The sequence below is a fragment of the Antennarius striatus genome, chromosome 21, assembly GCF_040054535.1.
Source record: "Antennarius striatus isolate MH-2024 chromosome 21, ASM4005453v1, whole genome shotgun sequence".
NCBI classification, from domain to species: Eukaryota; Metazoa; Chordata; class Actinopteri; order Lophiiformes; family Antennariidae; genus Antennarius; species Antennarius striatus.
In genome coordinates this window covers 12424193-12443614 of record NC_090796.1, presented here as the reverse complement: position 1 = coordinate 12443614, position 19422 = coordinate 12424193, and the positions used below count along the sequence as shown (strand labels likewise).

The window sequence follows — 19422 nt, the reverse complement described above, 5'->3', positions numbered from 1 at the left end:
AAAATTATAGATCTCTCTCATCTTTCTAAGTAGGAGAACTTACACAATTAGTGGCTGACTCAATACTTACTTGTCCCATTGTATAGTCACATATTTATTTGCTACTGTTCAAATGATTACATGACCTTGAGAAAACTAGGTCAATGTCAAATTTCAACTTTTGTACACTCAGGAACCGGGTAAGATAGACAGACGAGGGAGAAGGCCAGTGTGAGTATGACCATAGATCAAAGCTATTGCTTTGATAAATGATAGTATGTCAGAGCACTAACTTTGATCTTTGACCTCAGAAAGTAGGTCAGAGTAAAAAATTAATTCATGGGTATCTCGGGATGTTGTAATGTTGTAATGAACATTTTCTTCTCTTCTGTATACTTTTTCATTTTTTATTACATCAAAGCAGTGATGTATTGTAATTGTCAGTGTTCGTCCGTTCGTCCATTCATCTGCTTGTCCGTTTGTTGGTTCGTATGTCCACCAAATATCTTCACAACCATTGCAGATAGAAAGATGTTTGTTTGGCAGGCAGGTAGAGTATGTGGGTCTTTTCTAAATGTTAAATGTACTTTGCCCACAAATGATACAATAATTAGGCTGTTGATATTTAGCTGAGCCTGTCTAGAATTAGATAGATAGATAGATAGATAGATAGATAGATAGATAGATAGATAGATAGATAGATAGATAGATAGATAGATAGATAGATAGATAGATAGATAGATAGATAGATAGATGGATGGATGGATGGATGGATGGATGGATGGATAGATGGCATCTCCCCCAAGGGACAAAAATGTAGATCATTGCATAATTTTACCTTCTAAGATCAAGTTCAGGACCCTCATTTATAGATCACAGTTGCCCAAGTCACAGTTATACTAAACCTCTTTTATAACTCAAATATATAAGAACACAGAAGACTAAGTTCAGGTATAGGCCTGAGAGTATTTTTGTAACGGAGTCTTTAGCACTTTCATCCCATCAATCTCCGCAATTATTAAACTCATGTTATTCCACTCTGACATTCATCTATATTCTGTCTGAGCTTCTTCCAGCTTCCACTTGTTTTTTTATGATTGCAGCACTCAATCAAATGAAATGCAGTAATGCCTTTTGCGGCACATCCTGCCTGAGCTTTGCCATACTTACCGCATCTGATATGTTTTGAGGCTACGACTGATAAATAGACTCTGTGTAATCTGTGAGACTAAATGATATATTGACTGCACAGCCTCAGTTTGACTAATGATCCAGCCCAGTCACAAGAATCAGCTGTGGTTTGAAACAACAGATGTTTGTTTCGTGCCTTTCATATGCATTTCATCAGCATTTTTATGTGTCATATCATGTCCTGATTACATGTGTGAGCGAAACTGCTTCCAAGCAAGAGACTGTAGAACATTTAGTGGCCATAACTGTGATTAAAATGAATGTTTTGAATAATTTCCAGCCAGGTATGTCACAACAATGCTAATTTGCTGGCAAAGCATGACCTTTCACCTAACCCTTAGTGTTTTTGTGATGCTCAACACTGTTAAAAAGAAGAAACGTCTGCCCTAACAGAACTCTTGACAAATAGCAACGCTTTCAAAAATTAAATCTGTTATTGAGAAATCAATCCATAAAACTGCACAAATCATTTGCTTAGAGCTTCAGGCATTTTTTTGCTTAGGAGGTCACGGAGCTCCACATCTACTTTATAGACATGATATAATAAAGAGTTTTAAATCACTTAAACCTTAAAGTTAATTAATTCTATCCCCCATTTTTTCTGTTTTGAGTATTGGTATGACATCACAGGTTAAAAGCAGAAACAATTCCTCTCTTGATCCCATTCACGGAAAAAAATTAAATGCGCACTTGGCCAGAAAGACCTTATTTTAAAAGCTGATGTTCAGCTGTGCTCCCCACTGAGACGCAAACACACAACTTAAAAGGAATCACACGATGCTCAAAATCTATTTGTTGTTTGCTTTTGTCTCATGGGACCTTGGAGACAAATGGTATCGTGATCCTGAGCAGAGCCTTTAAAGCCGTCGTCCTGTACCCGTAGATGGATGTGTCCGTGTATGTCCGTGTTTGTATGGAAAATGCATTCTCTATAAATAAACTTGGCATCCCAGCCACTCGTTAAATTTTTCATTCAGTCAAATGCAACACACAGTTTATTATCTCTTCACAAGTATGAAAATAACAATACACAAAATAAATAAAAAATAAATATATGATTGACCACCAAGCGTACCACATGACAATGAACAAGTCCGTGTCAATTATTGTTTTTTCTTTGTGATTGTTGCTGGAATGGAAACATGTCACCAACATCTCATACTGCTCATTCCTGCTGACATGTAACTTTTAACTGTTTATTAAAAAAACCCCACAAAAAACCCCCCAAAACAAACCCCAACCCAACAACAACAACTAAAACAAACAAACAAACAAACACAAACAAAAACCAAAAAAAACAGTTTTTCTTGGAGGGTAAATTCTTTTATATTATGAAATACTCAATAAGTATTTTATTTAAGGGTAGGGCTGTGCTATATCTGAAAGACAAATCAATGCATATTACTTGACTTTCAGTGTGTCACAGATATTTAATAATTTTTGTATCAATTGGACTTTGTGTTTTTCAGTGAGACAAAGAATTTCTGTGAACACAACATAAACAGACACGGTCGATAGTGAACGTTCCACAGAACGAGGTGATCCCGAATAGGAGGCGGATTGACTTGCCTTGACTAAACAAGGGGTTTGTACCTAAATGAGGGACTATACTTCTGATCCATGAACATGCTTTGAAGGTGATTTTCCAGAACTGACCAAAACACCACCAGCTTTCTTTTATCAGAAGAAGATTTGCCCGTCTTATGGCAATGAATCATCTGGAAGAGGAAAATCCCACAGCTGCACCTTACATCGCCAAAGACATGACCTAGATGTTGGGACATGTTTTATTCTCTGGATATGAAGTGACCTACATGAGGAAAACATTTTATTATAAAGCACAGCCCTATTAGAGCACATTGTCCTTTTTTCTTTTTTTTACTCCTACAACTCCACTCATCCAGGAAGCAGCTGCAGAGGCTGCAAGTTTCTAACAATAATCTTGACATTAACACACACGCCAGTGACATGTGAATTTATGTTGTCTTAAATAGCGTTTCATCACAAACAGAGCTCACACATCATTGAAAATGTTTCCTTTTTTAAAAAAAAAAAAAGCTTCTTAGGGCAACACAAAGATGTGAATATACAATTGGACATAAACAAGAAGTTCATAGAAATGCACAGGTGCTAGGCATTCTGGTGTAGTCGGAATGTGAACTGTCAATGGATGAGCCCATGGATGATACACCCACATGTCTCAGAGTGTGTGGTTTGTGTTTTTGGTTTGTAATTTTAGTTGTGGTGACTCCACTGCATCTGATATTTTACATATTTACATAGCTCAGTAAACAAAGCGACTGCGTGGTTTGCTCGAATGCCATGCTTTAGTTCAACCAAACACTACAGGCAGCAGAGAGAGGCAACAGCAGGAAGTGTCTTTGTTTGGCCAAAGAGTTTTGTTCCAGGCAGATATTATATATGTACAGTATATCTCAGTGAAGGTTAAACAATTATTAAGGTGGGTCAAATTACGAGGCAAATTGCAAGGATGATGTAAAAAATGGAATGAAGATACTTGGAATTGCAGCTACTTACTACCCCCATCTGGTGTCTTTTGGCTCATTGTTTTGGTTCACCAATCAGGAACTTAACTTCCAGTTCCAGCTATGACAGCCACATCAAAAAAGTGTGATCAACCAACTGCAAACGCCATTAGAAAATACAGCTATGTGAGCATCTATCTATTTTTTACTTAACTTAAAACTTTAAGATTAGAACTTCAGATTAGAAGATGGAGATGATATATTATGTGACAGGAGAAAGGCATTCCCACTGCATCCAGTGTTTGAGCTCATCTAAGTTAATCGACTATGACATTGGTATCAGTGTTTTCATCTAACTCGCAGGAGGGATGTGATTTAGTTTAGACTTTACAGCGAACTCACATACATTTCATTTCATTTTGGCAGACTTGTTATTTTGGAACAAAACTCTTCAGATTTGAAAGTATGGAATGTTTGAACTTTGTGGAAAATTAATGAAAGCAGCACAACTACAACAAGCTGTAAATTGAGGAAGACACCACATCACAAAATTAGCAAACACAATAACAAGACAGCTGATGTGACAGCAAAATACAAAAAGAAAAATAAATAAAAACAAGGACTGAGATGCATTAATTTAATAACTTAATCATAGCCCCCGTAGCATGTGAGTCCGGTCTCCGCTGGGTTGGAATCCAGTTCAGTGCAGTCCAGCAGCACAAACTCAACATTTTTAATGATAACAGTTAGTAAAAAATGTGCAACTGGGAACACAACAGTAAAATTCTATGGTAGGCAAACATTAATGAAAATAGAGTGCTGTACATTCACACCAAAAATCCCAAGTCAAAAAGATCCCAGCTCAGCTTGGTCACATGCATCTTTTGATCCACTAACCTCTCCTTTCATAAAGTCTGCAGTGTCTTTATCCCTGTGCTCATCCATTTCCTCCTGAAAGTCTGTATAATGTCCCTCCCGAGGTTTAGGAGACTGATGCAGCCTTTCTCTTGCTCTCCTGCCTGGCCCCAGCTCAGAAAGTGTTTTAGTGTCCTCCAGTGATGTGGCAGAAAATGATGACGACAGCTGGTTTTTTCCCAAAGTACATCTTTGCGACACAGCCAGTTCCTCTACGGTCCCTCATAGTGATGTGGACTGCTTGATACTGTGAAAGCTGACTCGTGAAGGTGATGTGGGGATAGACATGGCCTGGGTCATCCTGGCTCTGATGGAGTGCTGCTCCTGCCAACGGTGAAACCGCTTCCTCACTGCTGACCGCACCTTGCAACAAGAAACCAGGAAGCTCCTAAGATAATGTCTTGTGTTTTCTGAGATAACACTTTAAATTATTATATATATAAATGTTGAGAATTTTTTGTAATATTTTACACATTTTATTGTGTAATATTCAAGAATCCTCCAAGTCAATATTGATATCAAAGCAAAGACAGACAGACAGATAGACAGAACTGCTTTCCTCTTCTGTTAAATGTGACCTCGGTATCCTTTACTCATCTGTCTCATTTCTTCCTTCTCTTTCTGTCACTGTCCGCATGTAACGAAACACTAAATCAATATCCCCCATAAGCTACACATGCTGGTTAAGCCTTGCGTTGAAGCCAAAGCCCAGCTGGTGATGAGATATTCATTCATTGTCCAGCCAGCTAACATAGCATGGGGCAGTTCGCAAAGGGCAGCAGTCAGGCAAAATTACATTCACACGCTACACGTGGAGTAACTTGTAAAGTAATGATTATTCCGTGTAAGCTGAAGAACCACCTACAGATCTACCGTAATCCTCGTCCTCACAATGAAAAGGTCAAGTGATAATGTAGATGTCTTTATGCCTATTTACCAGGGTCTTTTCAGCAACATCAGCCTGTATTTCACAGGCTGAAGTCACAGCTGAAGAATTTTACGAGCACAAATATTTGAAAAAAAGTTTTCTCATCATTTGTCTCCTATGACTGATGAGGTCATAACCTGAAATAAATCTTTCAGCCTTAAGGTCAAACAGTGTGGTTGTTCTTTTTTTTTCTTTGTCAGGAAACCTTTGGTATATTAACTCATCATTTGTTCTCTGTGGGCTCAAACCACATCCACATTTGCGGTGAATTATTTCCATCTAAATTCTCACAGTGGGACTTATTTTTCTACTCAAAGCTGTATAAAAGGTTTATTCAGAGAATGTGATCTGGTGTCAGAACTGTTGCTTCATCCTGGGAGGTTTTTAAGACCGCTGACTTTGATTTTTTAATGTGTTATGGATGGCATGGAAACCTAGAAAATCACTGCACAGTTAAATAAATATATAAATAATATCACACTTTAAAAATCCTTTAGCATTTCTGCTTGCATGCAAGTGAATATTCCTGGACTATTATTAGATGGTTTCATCCCTGTTTTCTGCATCGAGGAATTAAGGTTGACGTTGTCACAAAGTGTACAAATTGTTGTCACTTACATCATTACATGACAAGTACTAATTTTGCCCTAAATATAAGTGCTTCAGGCCTTTATCACTCATTTCCCTGCAATAACACACAGCAACAGTCAACAACAGAGAGAATGGACGCGCCTGCAGAGAGGTTTTATGAATGATTATCTGAATCGGGGGCTGTGGGAGTAGCTCTTCTTACCTCGCTGTTCAGGAAGCAGTAAAACACTGACACGAAGAATCCCTGTGGGAGGGAAGAGGGAAATAAAGAGAATGTTATCACTCATAACATCAAATACATTATCCTACTTTAATCACATGCACATAAGTTTACAGCATTCATTGAAGCATCCCCAGAGGGGGACAATCATGTTTGTGTCCACTCGTTAAAATTTCCACAAAAACACACATGGGAGAATTTCTATTCATTTCATCACAGATAGAATGTAGTCTTTTGTGTGTAATTATACCTGGAAGGACTCCAAAAATGAGTTAAAGTATATGAAGACGATTTGGGAGATCTCGTCTTCCCCCGGGTTGACAAAGAACAGCATGTAGGTGATTCCCAATAGAGGGAGAAGGACCAGTGTTGCCTTTACGGCTTTCCTGCAGGTAAGAGCAGTAATCAGGCAAACAGAACCGGTAAAACTACTCCTAACCTCTACAGGCTTCATCGTATTTTTATACAGACAGCACTTTGCCTATAGAGCGTAAAACATGAATTATTTAGGGTGTGTACATACAAGAGATTCTGGAAAGTTTTGCTTGTTGACTTTCTGTCTGATAGGCACTGCAGGTTCCTTAAAAAGTACCTGTACTGGATCGTCTCTGATGTGGTAGACGCTCGCAGTTTGGTCATTAGGATTCTCACGATGTTGAAGAGGAAAATGAAATTGATCTGTGAGAAAATCAATCAAACAAAGCAATAAGAGAGATTATACTCTTCAGGCATGACAGTACCTTATAATATCAAGGAGGACTTCCTTGACATTATAAGAGGGTCACTGTTCAGGGGTCACTGTGCTTTAGAATTCCTAATTAAATACAGAACCATAGTGTTATTACTAGATTTACACTGTAGTAAAGAATCTGGTTATTTCCTTTTACTATTGGATGGTTGTGGTGGTATAGATTTATTCTTTAATAACACCTAAAACTCTCTTGGTCTTCTGCAGTGCTTCTTGAGATTATGTTTCCACAAAATCAATAGCACATGAAATAGGTGTGAATTATGCAACTGGGCCAAAAATAGCAATAGGAATACTTTCCATGGCCAGTTGACCTGACCTTGGCCTGAACAGATGCATGGCAATCTTTCAAAAACCTGTTCCTCACTACCCCCCCCATGTCTAAATTCTTCAGTTCAAATTGTTAAAGACAGTTTGTATTTATTTCTTAGGGTGGTATACGAGTTTATCGCTGACATTAACAGCCATAAAATACAAGATCATAATAACAGCACCCTGATTGTAGATGCTACAAATATTCTGGTGACTAGACGATGATCCTGTAAGATCAAATGCTAAGCACAGAAATAAAAGCCTGGGAGAATTTGCTATTGAAAACAACACTGAAAAAAAAATGTATGCAAAAGAATCAGGGAGATATTAAGGGAGGCAGATGTGTGCTTCAGGGAAGAGTAAGACATAAAGTGCTTCTTGGAGAGATTTTTTTTTTTTTTAGATGACAAGGGAATGTGATGCTTTTGACAAGTATGAGAAGGTCACTCCACCACTCAAAGCCCAGCAGGGACAAAATAGTCCAAAATGAGAAGAAACGCTGCCAAATTGCCACAGCAATGGGAGTGCAAGCAGAGGTAACATACATGAACATGGATATGAGCTGAACAGGATTTGGAAGGCTAGCTAGGAGTTACGGTAGTCCAGACAAGACATAACTAAGGGTTGTACAAGCAGCTAGGGAGAGTCTCCAGACAATCTCCAAAATTTGCAAGATCATTCAAATGAGTCAGGGATGGGAGTGTACAATCACATGAACGATGAGAAAAATCACAATAACACAACTATGTCTTCATAAATGATCCTTCATTTAAATAAATCCTTCAATAAATCCTTCAGTTTAATATGTTTTATTAGTTTTTCTGTAATTTAAAGTGTAGTCGTTAAACATGGAGCTGGAAGCAGAAGACAGAGCCTTTATGACTAAGAGACAACACAAAAATTCACAAAATAACATGATGAAATAATGGAACAACATGGCACAGTGATAGAAATCATTTGTAATAAGTTCAGACAACATTAAATATATCCTTGGATGATTATTTTAAAGCACAGATTCCAAAGAGTTCCAAGATTTCTCGAAACTTCGTCAAGTTTCAGCAATTAAAAAGTTATATTTGGTTGGATCCGTGTTGGATAAAAAGTTCACATTTATCATGATATGAAGAATGAGTTTGAGGATGTACAATTTCACATCTGCCATGCATTTTAAAAGGGATAATGAAAAATAATTTCAGTGGGGTGTTACATAAAGCACTATGCTACTGCAAGGACAAATAACAAGTGCTCTCACCACCAACACAAGAATCATGGGTCCTTGGTAGATGTAGTCTGTGTACACGCCTGCTCTCTTCCCGAACCAACACCTGAAATGTCAGAAAGAAGCAATCAGTCATCTTTTGTTCCAGCAGGCAGATGCATTTACATTGGTGCTTGAGGTTCCACATAAAGAATTCCACTTCAAGTTCACTGCATGTGCTTTCACATTTTCCAGACAGTAATTCCACCCAAAATATGAATTATAGACCATTTGGAGGTAATTTTGGTTCATAAATGAGTCATTAAAAACAAAGAAATGAGTCACTTGTTACACCAAATGAAAACATTTGACAGTCAAATTTCTAAAAAATAAGCTTGAACACCTTGAAACAAGAAGAACAGGACAGGTTGCTCCAGTGGAAATAAAAAAGGTGTTTCTATGTAATACTTGAAATGTAATTGATTTGTTCATGAAGTGTCACACAAAGTTTTTCCCATCAAAGACATTAAAAAAAAAAAAGCTTGGTAATTTCTTAAACTATAAAAAGGGTTTTGTATTTGAATATCATAATATGTTGGAAACAACTTCTTAAACACTGAAAAAATATATAATTACTACATAGTATAAGTATTACGGTATTTTCATGTATATTTATCGCTAACAATGAGCGACACTTCATAAAAATAATCACTATTAGCAAGGTGAAAGGAAGTATTTGTAAAGAAAAACCCAGAGATTACCATCAGTTTATTGTCTGCGCTAATTATAGAGAAGAAGAAAAAAAACAAGAGTAAAGAAGGGATTTTTCAGTCCAGTCTTTAAAAAGATAAAAACCACTTTCACCTGTTTAATAGGAACAGGAAACTCTAAACTTTGATTTCAATTACGAGCTAAGCACCCTCAATAAAAGTTAAACTGGCCGCAGGGTTAATATCTAATTAAGAATATTGTACAATGAAAATGTGATTACAGCAGGATATAAATAGACATTCATATCCTTAATGTAATACAGGTTTGACTTTGCCCTCATTCTTTTATGAAAGGGCAAAAAGAAAACGTTCTTTGAATATCTGAGCCTTACATCAGGCACGACAACAAAGGGCTTACTTCTCATTGTCGTAGTACAGCTTCCCAATGGCCCACGCCACAATTATTGGGAATGGTATACCTGTGAAGCAAGTGACAATGTGATTAATCTTTCTCTGTTATTCACATTATAAAACACCACTCCAGGGATTTTGCAGCGAAATATGAAATCCCCGTCTATATTTTTTTTTCTTCTTTAATTTGTACCAGTGGTGAGTACCAAAGCTCTGTCAAAAGCAATTGTTGCCGGTGTGTTACGATCAACAGAAGCAAGCCAAGGCTTGTCACCATCAGAATATTTCTTTGTGATTAAATGAAAGCCTGGACTGTAGTTGATGATAATGTGGGGTGATTGTCTGCTTTACTGACTTATAGGGGTATAATAAGGCAGACAAGTAGCCATGAAGACGCTGCCAGCTGCCATGTCACACGTTGAAGTCTCATGTTTCTGGAAACTTTCCACTTCATTAGCAATTTGCTGTCATCAGTACAATGTTAAATCTCGGGAAAATCTTCTCTCAAAGCTTGATAAATGTAATTTGTCCGCTCATCTCTTGTCCACACTGCTCTGGGTTTAAAATTTTTCTGCTCTTGAAGTCTGAGTCAAAGCTAAGTGAAGCAAATAAAATTTGATCTTATTTATTTTTTCACAGCCGTGCTGAAATGTGCTGCCATCTCCTCTTCACACGGACGCTTCACACTGCCCTGGGGGAAAATGTAATCCAGCTGGCACAATACACCTAATCTCAGCAGCACAGAGTTTAGTTTGACAGTGTGAAACGGAGTGTTAGTGAACTCTACACCAATAAATTTCCCCACTGCCATGGAAATATCATGTCGACTGCTCCCATTGTTAGCTTAATTTCTCTCTGACCCTCCGTTTGTTCTGCTGAAATGAAGCATACCCAAACTGCCTGGAGTGAAATCAGCATTTTATCATATAAATATCTTACTTTCTCGCTGAAAAGGGAAACTGCTCTCATATCTGTGTGATGATTATTAATCTAGAGCTTGAAGGTGATTGGCTTTGCTTAGCATGAAGTCACAAAACAGCGGGAAACAGCTCCCCGAGCACATAACTACAATTTTAGTTAAAAAAAATATGCAACATTATCATTACACATGCAGACAGGAGTTCAAACTTGAATTAGGTTTGCTGTAATCTTGTAGAATTGACTATGGAAAATTAAATATTGACGTATCATGTCAACAATCCAATGAAAATGTTCTTCACAATCTGCACTCTACCAAACACACAATAAACAAAGTTTTCAGTGAATTTGACTCAGAGATTTTAAAACAGAGAGGCATTTATGATATTGTCGTTTGCGTTTTTAACAAGATGCTAAAAATGACATATGTGTTCCTGCTCAGTTCATCTAAACTAACTACATGAATAATAGATAAAGAAAAATTCTGCTGCTGATGTTGATGATCTCATTCAATTCTGGGCAGTTTCTTATTTCTCTTTTTCTTTCTTTCAAATGCAGAAATGTTGAAACAGTGATGATTATGAACTGAATTTTTACTCACACCAGCCGATGCAGATGAACATCCACTTGCGCAGCTTGTCGGTGGAGTAGGTGAGAACGATGGCGGTGTGGAGGTAGCAGCCTTCACCAAACATCCAGAAGAAGTTGGTGGAGTGGAAATAGTTGAAGGAAGCGGTGACGAGACGGCACCAAATCTACAAGATATACCACTATTCAACATCTGAAGGTGTCTCATTTAGCCCATATCATCTGAGTTAGATTATCAGTATTCTGTGAAGTAGCTGATTCTTGTTTGTGCGTAAGAAGGAGCTCCATTAAGATTCTCAATTATACATCTTTTTTCATGACTGTCTGCCAATCATCAAACAGCATCACTGTTAGCATGACATATTAAATTATGTGTAAAAAATCAGTCAAAGAACATAATAAGGGTGTATTCTACCATATTGGCTTCAAGGATTCAATGAATGGTTTCAAAAATTATCTAAAGTAAATTCTGTGGCCTTCAAACTCGACAGATCTAATCTCAACTAAACACTTGTTAAGCAATTTCAGAATAGTATGATACAACACCGGATTATTTCCCATCATAATACTTTTAGTTTAATTTGGCACCACCATTAATAGCCCTGGGTTTCAAATCCTACATGCAGACACAATAAAATTTTACAAAAATCAACCTATTATGTCATGATTATTCAATGAAAATAAAACGCCATGTTGACTCTCAGTGTTAAACTCTCAGTAGTTCCCCAAAACAGCTGGTCAGTGTTGTTCAGATAAAACATTACTGAAACAGGATGTAAAAACGGCAGGGCTATTTTCAGCAGAGGATTAATCAGCATTTGTTGCTCTGTGTCGAATAACTGTGGAAGCTGGACTGTGTCTGAGGGATTGAGCCAAAATAAACATCAGTGTGTCCGTGACAATGAGAAGTGTCACGCAGTGCAACAGTTTGAGTCAGTGATGTGTTTAATCTTAAGAAGAGCAGTTTTTGCAAACATTATTTCACAGAGAAAGGAAATAAATTGTAAGTAAGAAATCAATTGGAGTTGATTTGAGCTATTGAGAAAAAATTGTTAAAAAAAATAAAAAAAACTTGATAAAATTGATAATATACAGATATATGAAACAGATTCCTGGCAAAATAAAATCACATTCAAAGCCAAATGCTTATAAAAATAGCACAAAACTGAGTTTACTGTAAAACTGCCCAGTTCAATGTCAAAAATATAATATTGGGTGAAAAAAAATTGCAAACATCAAACCTGTGTGTGTGTGTGTGTGTGTGTGTGTGTGTGTGTGTGTGTGTGTGTGTGTGTGTGTGTGTGTGTGCGCGCGCGCTTATATATACTGTATATGAAAGGTATATATAAGAGTGGAAAAATAATGTCCCTACGGGCATCACTGTGGAAAAAAATATACAGATGAGTACTGCATTTAATTTCCCTTTCACAATAAAAATATTGTGCGTTATTATATTACATACTGATATTGTGAGTTAAACTTTACACACTCTCACCTGTATTTACGTGGGACACATGATAATTAACATTACTGGTCTGGTTGGAAACAAAAGATGTTTTGATGTTGATTAAAAAGATACTTTATTTAAAGCTTTACAAGAAAGTAGAAAAAAAGTGTGATGAGGAGACTGACTGCTGTTCTGAATTAGAAGCTGCAGTATTTTACTGTTGACTTTTGAGTGAATTAATGAAACAGGCACAAAAGTAGCCTAAACAGACAATATTAGAGGTCGGATGCACAACATTTGTTAATTGATGTATTCAATGTTGGGTTCGGTCTTCTTTTGGAATCATTTGAGAAAACATTGCTTCCTTAATGAAGGATCAATATATTCAGAGAAACATACCACGTTGCTCTCATGCACCTCAGGACTCATAGTCAGTTGGACTATGAACCAGGTGGCGTTCCTGAGGATGAAGGCAGTGATGAGGTTCCAGTGGATGATGTTCCTCAGGCAGCGGATGCTTCTATGAGATGAACAAAGGAAAAAGATGTCAGCGCCAGAGAAAACAATGTTGCACTGAGAAGATGAAAAATTTTTTTTTTTTTTAATAAAAGAAAAAAAACTGGTGAGACTGTCAGACATAAAGTATTCCTAAACTATAAGATCACTTTTAAAGTACTCTCGAAAAAACAGAAAATAAAAATTAAGTCCATAAATTATGTACGTAACATTCCACCGTCACTCCCCAATGCCCCGCACCCACCACATAATATGAAGTAACATTTCATTCCTGCTGTTTGGACTCTTGTTTGTGTCATGTTTGGAGAGTCTAATGCTTTTTTAATGGTGTAAATAAATGGACCTTAGGATATAATTCAAATCTGCTCAACTGCCTCAGAGGGACTCATCGAAAATAGAAGCAAACAACTAACGGACAGAGCAAACCAACCTTGGTCTCTGTTGACACACTCGTATTCGCTGTCACCAGCCGACAGCAGTAGCAGCCAGCAAAGGTCGCTGCCTCCTCTGCTAGTCATGAACGCATCAATTCTTAATACGGATCTCTCTCACAGGAGCCGATCCCAGCTTGCTACGTGCGAGCGGTGGGGTACACCCTGGACGCGTCGCCAGCGCATCGCAAGACCACACATAGACAAACAACCACTCACGCACACATTCACACCCATGGACAATTTGGAGTAATCAATTCACCAAAGCGGCATGTTTTTGGAGGTGGGCGGAAGCCAGAGAACCTGGAGAAAAATCACGCGGACACAGGAGAACATACAAACTCCACACAGAAAGGACTGAAACCCAGAACTTTCTTGCTGTGAGGTAACAGCGCTACCCGCTGTGCCATCTTGCCGCCCTGATTAATTAAATGCATTGTGCCACAAACATGCAAGCAGCTAATTTCCCCTCACTGTGTCACAGTGTTACTGGAGCTGGGAACACAAAGGCAGTCTCTGCAACATTGGAAGCACAGTGAAAGAGATTTTTTTAACAACAAACGTAGTCATTACTATGTGTGACCTCACTTCTCTTGTAATTATGCCACTGGGAACAGCACACTCGTACGTGTATCTAATTTAGAGAAAAGACGAAACAGGCCTGCAGACACTTCTTTTATAAAGATGCAGAAAAAAAAATAGAGACCACCCTTTATCAAGATCTTATTCTTGACAGTGACCGGTAGTTGAAAATGTATCGGGAAAATAATAGAAAAGTGTTCAGAAAAACAGTTATTATGTGTTGCAGGTATTGATTTGAGTAATAAGTAAAAGATTCATAGTGCCTACAAGAAAGATGTTAGAAAGACACTAGATATAATACGAAATACAGTACGATATAAAAAACCATAAGAAACTTAATAATAAGATTATTAGGATTTCTTTTTTGGTCAAATATTTGCAGGTAACTACTTTAATTTTTTTTAACTTTACCTCCATCAAGCAGGTCACATTTTCACCTGTGTCCGTTTGTTTGTTTCTCCGAGTTGTTGTTTGTGTGTTTGTGAATGTTATTACTCTTTAGAGTTGTGGTTGTTGTTATGGCACGGATTTAAACGTAAGGCATAATAAGCTTCCTGTATTTTTTTGCTATGCTAAACCATCCACTCCCTGAACACTGAAGTGGCATATAAAATCTTTCCTCTTAGGAAAAATGGTCACTGATACTGTCAGACACAGACAAACTAACAAACACAGACCTTAAAATGAACAAACTTTCTACTTTTGAAACATACAGCAAGATTAAATTATTCTGGATGTGTTTGGGATTAATTCAGCGATTAAATTGAGAAAATAGTTCATGGATATCCGAGTATTTGGTTTCCCAACAGATCAAACTGGGCCGACCGTGGCTCAGCAGGTAGGACTTATTTACTAATGTTAGTGTGGGTGGTTTGATCCCCTACGCTTCATTTCCTTGCTTGGCCGCTCACTGCATCTGCTGCGTGGAGAGATTAATGAGAGGCAAACACTGTAAAACACTAAAATCAATATATTAAGGCAGGTCATTTCCATAGTCCACTTTACAGAGTTAGTAAAGCTAATGGTCACAGCATTCAGGTTGTTGAACTGAGTCAGACAACCAGAGTTTGTATTCTGAGGGAACATTAAATGGAAACCCTGAAAACCATCCGTTTGAGCGACAAACATGCTCATTGGACTCCAGTTCCACAACACCAATCAGACATTTCTCTACTTCACACCAGCAGTGGTTACCTTCCCTTAAATGGTTCTCGTGAAAAAAAAAAACTGAAGAAGGCGAGCAATAAATGTCAAGCTCCTTCTCCACCCCCATGTCATTTTCAGCTGGCACCCTCCCTTCCTGTTGAAGCTACTCTGGCCAGCAAACATGGGTTGTGCATAAACGCCGTTCTGTAAAATGTGTACTTATTGTGTCTCTCTGTGCCCTTTCACGCTTTTCTCACTTCTGGGAGGTGTCTTGGGGATCGATAGCGGTCCTGGCTTTCGAGGGTGTCTTCCTCTCTCATTTTATTTCTGCTTGCCAGAGAAACCCATTGCACCTCCACTGGATGTCCCAGTTGGTCTCAGCAAGACCGATTTGGTTTTCTCTGCTTTCTGAAATGTGTATATTATTCCCATTTGTGGTAAAATGTGCCCTAGATTTGCGGGCGCCTAAACCCCATTACATCTGAGGGATTGAGATAGGGAACGTTTCATCCCATGACCAAACGGTTTCCGAATAAGAATGAGAGGCGCTTTGGATGAGGGATCTTAGCAGCACTGATGTTTCTGTCACATCAAGGATTTGTTTGGGATTATCAGTGGCCTGGTGGCAGCCAGACCAACACCTACCTCAAACACAAGAAGAGGAAGAAGGCAATGAGCAGTGCCACCATTGAGATGCAGTGACCCAAGAAGTTTATGATCACAGCTATTTGGTAGTGCATCTTGCCTTTTTTCTGCAGGGGGAAAGAGAAGAGAGAACGAAAGTTTGTTTTTTTCTGACATACAGAAACATCATTTTTTGGTTAAAAACAGACTGAAGAGATTCATTTCTGCATTGTTCATTGTACGGTGTGTGTTAACCACATTTTTTCTTGTTGTACCCTGTGCTTTAGAGATGCAAGTAGTTTCGCTCCCTAATCAAATACATGAATGCCAGGTACTGTAATTACCGTATTTTACGCACTATAAGGCGCACCTAAAAGCCTATATATGGATTAATATTCATATTAATATTGGTTAAAAACATGATCGCTGAAAAAAATCCGGCAGCCTGGCCGCCAGTCATGCCGCACTCCGCCACCAGAGGAGCCCCCTCACAGGGCACTCGGGCCCACGACCCCTAACAACGGAGGTCAAGGGGCGTCACCGAAGTCCCGGCTCTGACTGAGCTGCTCTCAGACGGTAGAGCAGACTGTAGGAGCACCGGTGATTACGTAGAGAAACATAAGGAACTTTCAACAATTCTATTAATAAAGTTTAACTGACTGACTGATCTCAGTATTTCCGAACTATTTGGCGTCGGAAATAACGCACTTTAAACTTAATTGGTCTAAAAAATGCCATTGTGCTGTCATCTGGAATCTAGTGACGGTCCATTCTATTAGTCTGTGGAAACACACGGAGAAACTGGCATAAAGGTGAATGAAAGACCCTCAAAGCTGAACTTCCAGCCTTTTCTTTGTCTAGCAGTCACTGCTAGACAAAGGTGTCTACTGTACTGCATTTGATTTACAAAAATGTAGTTGATAGTTCTGGGCGGGCGGTGGAGGGGCGCATTCAGGCTTGTGTATTCTGTCCGCAGCGACGTGCTCAGAGATTCACGGTGGTGAGACACCGACGTTAAAGTCAGTTCTAGGAGTAAAACAGCGTCATATTTGGCAGTAAATTAGCAGCCTGAAATTAAAAACTAGTTAAAAAATTGTTTAGGACACACAGCAGCAAATAGCTGCACCTCACCTCCGACTGGACGACCGATCGAAACAATATTAATTAATAAACGAAGACGAACGTCGGAGCTTAAATATCTGCTTCGAACTTCAGATCAGGAAATAATCCTCTCTGTTCCCACTGACTGCACTCGTAATGAATTTAACCAGTTTTTAATGTCAGGTTTTTTAATATGCGTGTTGACTTCTTTCTAAGATGGCAAAGTGATCAAGTGATCAGGTTTCCTTGATGAGGCTCAGAATGGATTATTGACATAACAATAGGGGCCATTCAAAGGTAGTCAGGAAGTCATGAATGCAATCATGACTGCCTGAGCAGCGCGGCTTCATCTAGTGGACGGATTGCGCAACTACAGCCGCTGCAGTTTATCAAATAAATGTTGTTTATTTTTTATTGTGTGCGCCTTATATTCCGGTGCGCCTTATAGCGCGGAAAATACTGTACAAAATTCTATATTGTGGAAGTATCATAAATAGCATCTATTGGCTCCAAATATTCCACCGCCTTTGAGGGATTATTAGGAAAAAACATCACCAATGAACTGAAGGATGTTTATTATTTACAGATGCTTTCCATTTCTTAATCATTGGTGTTGCCACAGTTGTTAAATGTCATTTTGTGTGTGCTTTTGTCTTCTGAATGTCACGTTTCATCTCCCTGTGGTCATTTTTTTAATCTCTGTCATCATTTTGTGTCATTGTAATTACTCAGACTCCCTTGACGATCATGTTTGGATGTTTGTGGTGATTTAATGCCTTTTGAGGTTTGTTGTTTGTATGTGTCACAGTCTGTTTTCTCCAGGAAACCCTTCAGACACATTCTCAGATCCTAAATGCATTCGCTGCCATTCTGAACTCCTCCCACAGATACATCCAGACTTCCTGTCCTTTGCCCATCAATCCACAGCCACACCCATAAACCTGCTCTCCCCTCATCTCACCTGATAGATAGATAGATAGATAGATAGATAGATAGATAGATAGATAGATAGATAGATAGATAGATAGATAGATAGATAGATAGATAGATAGATAGATAGATAGATAGATAGATAGATAGATAGATAGATAGATAGATAGATAGATAGATAGATAGATAGATAGATAGATAGATTCCTCTGCTTCTTGGATTTAATCAGCGCGTTCTCAGCGAGACTCGAACAACTCACACTTTTTTCGTGTTTTGTTTTTGTGGCTCTGTTACCTGTCACCTTTGCACCTATCTTTCTACCTTCCACGCTTACCTTGATTTCTGTCTGCCTGTAAGCCATCTATTAATAAATACCTTAAGTCACTCTACAGGCTGACGCCCTTGTCATCTGCATTTTGGTCTTTCCCCATTTGCTGAGGATTACCGGGGTTGACGGTAAGTGATGTCCTCTTTTTGTGGCGGTTTATCATTGCTCCTGTCTGTAAGTGGTGCACCTGTCTGTGCCACCCATCAGCTGCAGTTTGCTTCTGAATGATGCAAACTGCAGCTGTAGTTGAACCTCGTGCACATAAACATCTTTCTCTGAATTAGAGCCCAAGACCACTGTCTGTGATTCAGATATCCATTGTGATCGGATTGTCCCCACACTACCATCAGTAATCTGGGCTCTAAGTGGATTTATGTAACCTACTGGTGTCTGCGCTGGGATTAAATGTCCATATTTAATCCCAGCAGAACCCGGCGCAGAACACATCGTCTTTCCTATTTGCTTAATTTTGGTGCAGCAGCTCAAATCCTTAATGCTTTCTTGTCTTTGGTGGACAACTATTATAATATTGTATCAATAATACCAACTGCTTCCTCTCTGATTCATGAATGTGGCTAATGAGATGCACGAAGAGAATGTAGGACAGGAATTCAGTGGCGTCAGAACACCCCTCTGGTTGAATCTGGATTTTCAATCTCATGTTTCAGAGCTATACTAGGCTGACATGACACCTCACAAATAATTCTTTTTATATCAGCTTTTGCCATCAGTACATTTGCCATCCCATAGTGCGCAGTTGTTTTGTCTGTTGTGTCAAAGATTGCCTCCTCACTTATCCAGGTATGTATTATGACCAGGGAGAACAACACAGTCCACTGCATTGCTCTGTTATCAAGCTCTTACAGTCATCGTTCAGTGTGTTTCCTTAGTTACTCTGTGAAAACAGACGCTAAAATAAAATAAAATAAAATATAATATCCTCACCAACTTAAGAGCACATGTACCGAAAGAAGAACTAAATAAAGAGATGAAGTTCAGAACGTGATAAATTACAAGAAAGCCATGAATTGTCCTGCAACGAGTAATTTTTTGTAAAATCTGTCGGATTTTTTCTTTTTACATAAGGGATTGATGCATACATTTTTTACCAGGTAATAATAT

General features: G+C 38.5%; 1 protein-coding gene across 1 annotated transcript in view; it reads right to left on the bottom strand.

The window, feature by feature from the left end:
* Positions 1–2130: 2130 nt before the first annotated feature.
* LOC137588763 (corticotropin-releasing factor receptor 1-like) overlaps positions 2131–19422 on the bottom strand; it is a 39691-nt gene continuing 22399 nt past the window's right edge. Inside the window, exons 6-14 of the mRNA XM_068306032.1 lie at positions 15963–16069; positions 13042–13162; positions 11209–11362; positions 9697–9757; positions 8623–8695; positions 6903–6988; positions 6561–6696; positions 6293–6334; positions 2131–4934 (exon numbers count right to left, since the gene is read on the bottom strand). Coding sequence (XP_068162133.1) covers positions 4794–4934; positions 6293–6334; positions 6561–6696; positions 6903–6988; positions 8623–8695; positions 9697–9757; positions 11209–11362; positions 13042–13162; positions 15963–16069 — 921 coding nt within the window. The 3' untranslated portion in view covers positions 2131–4793. The remainder of the gene's footprint in view (positions 4935–6292; positions 6335–6560; positions 6697–6902; positions 6989–8622; positions 8696–9696; positions 9758–11208; positions 11363–13041; positions 13163–15962; positions 16070–19422) is intronic.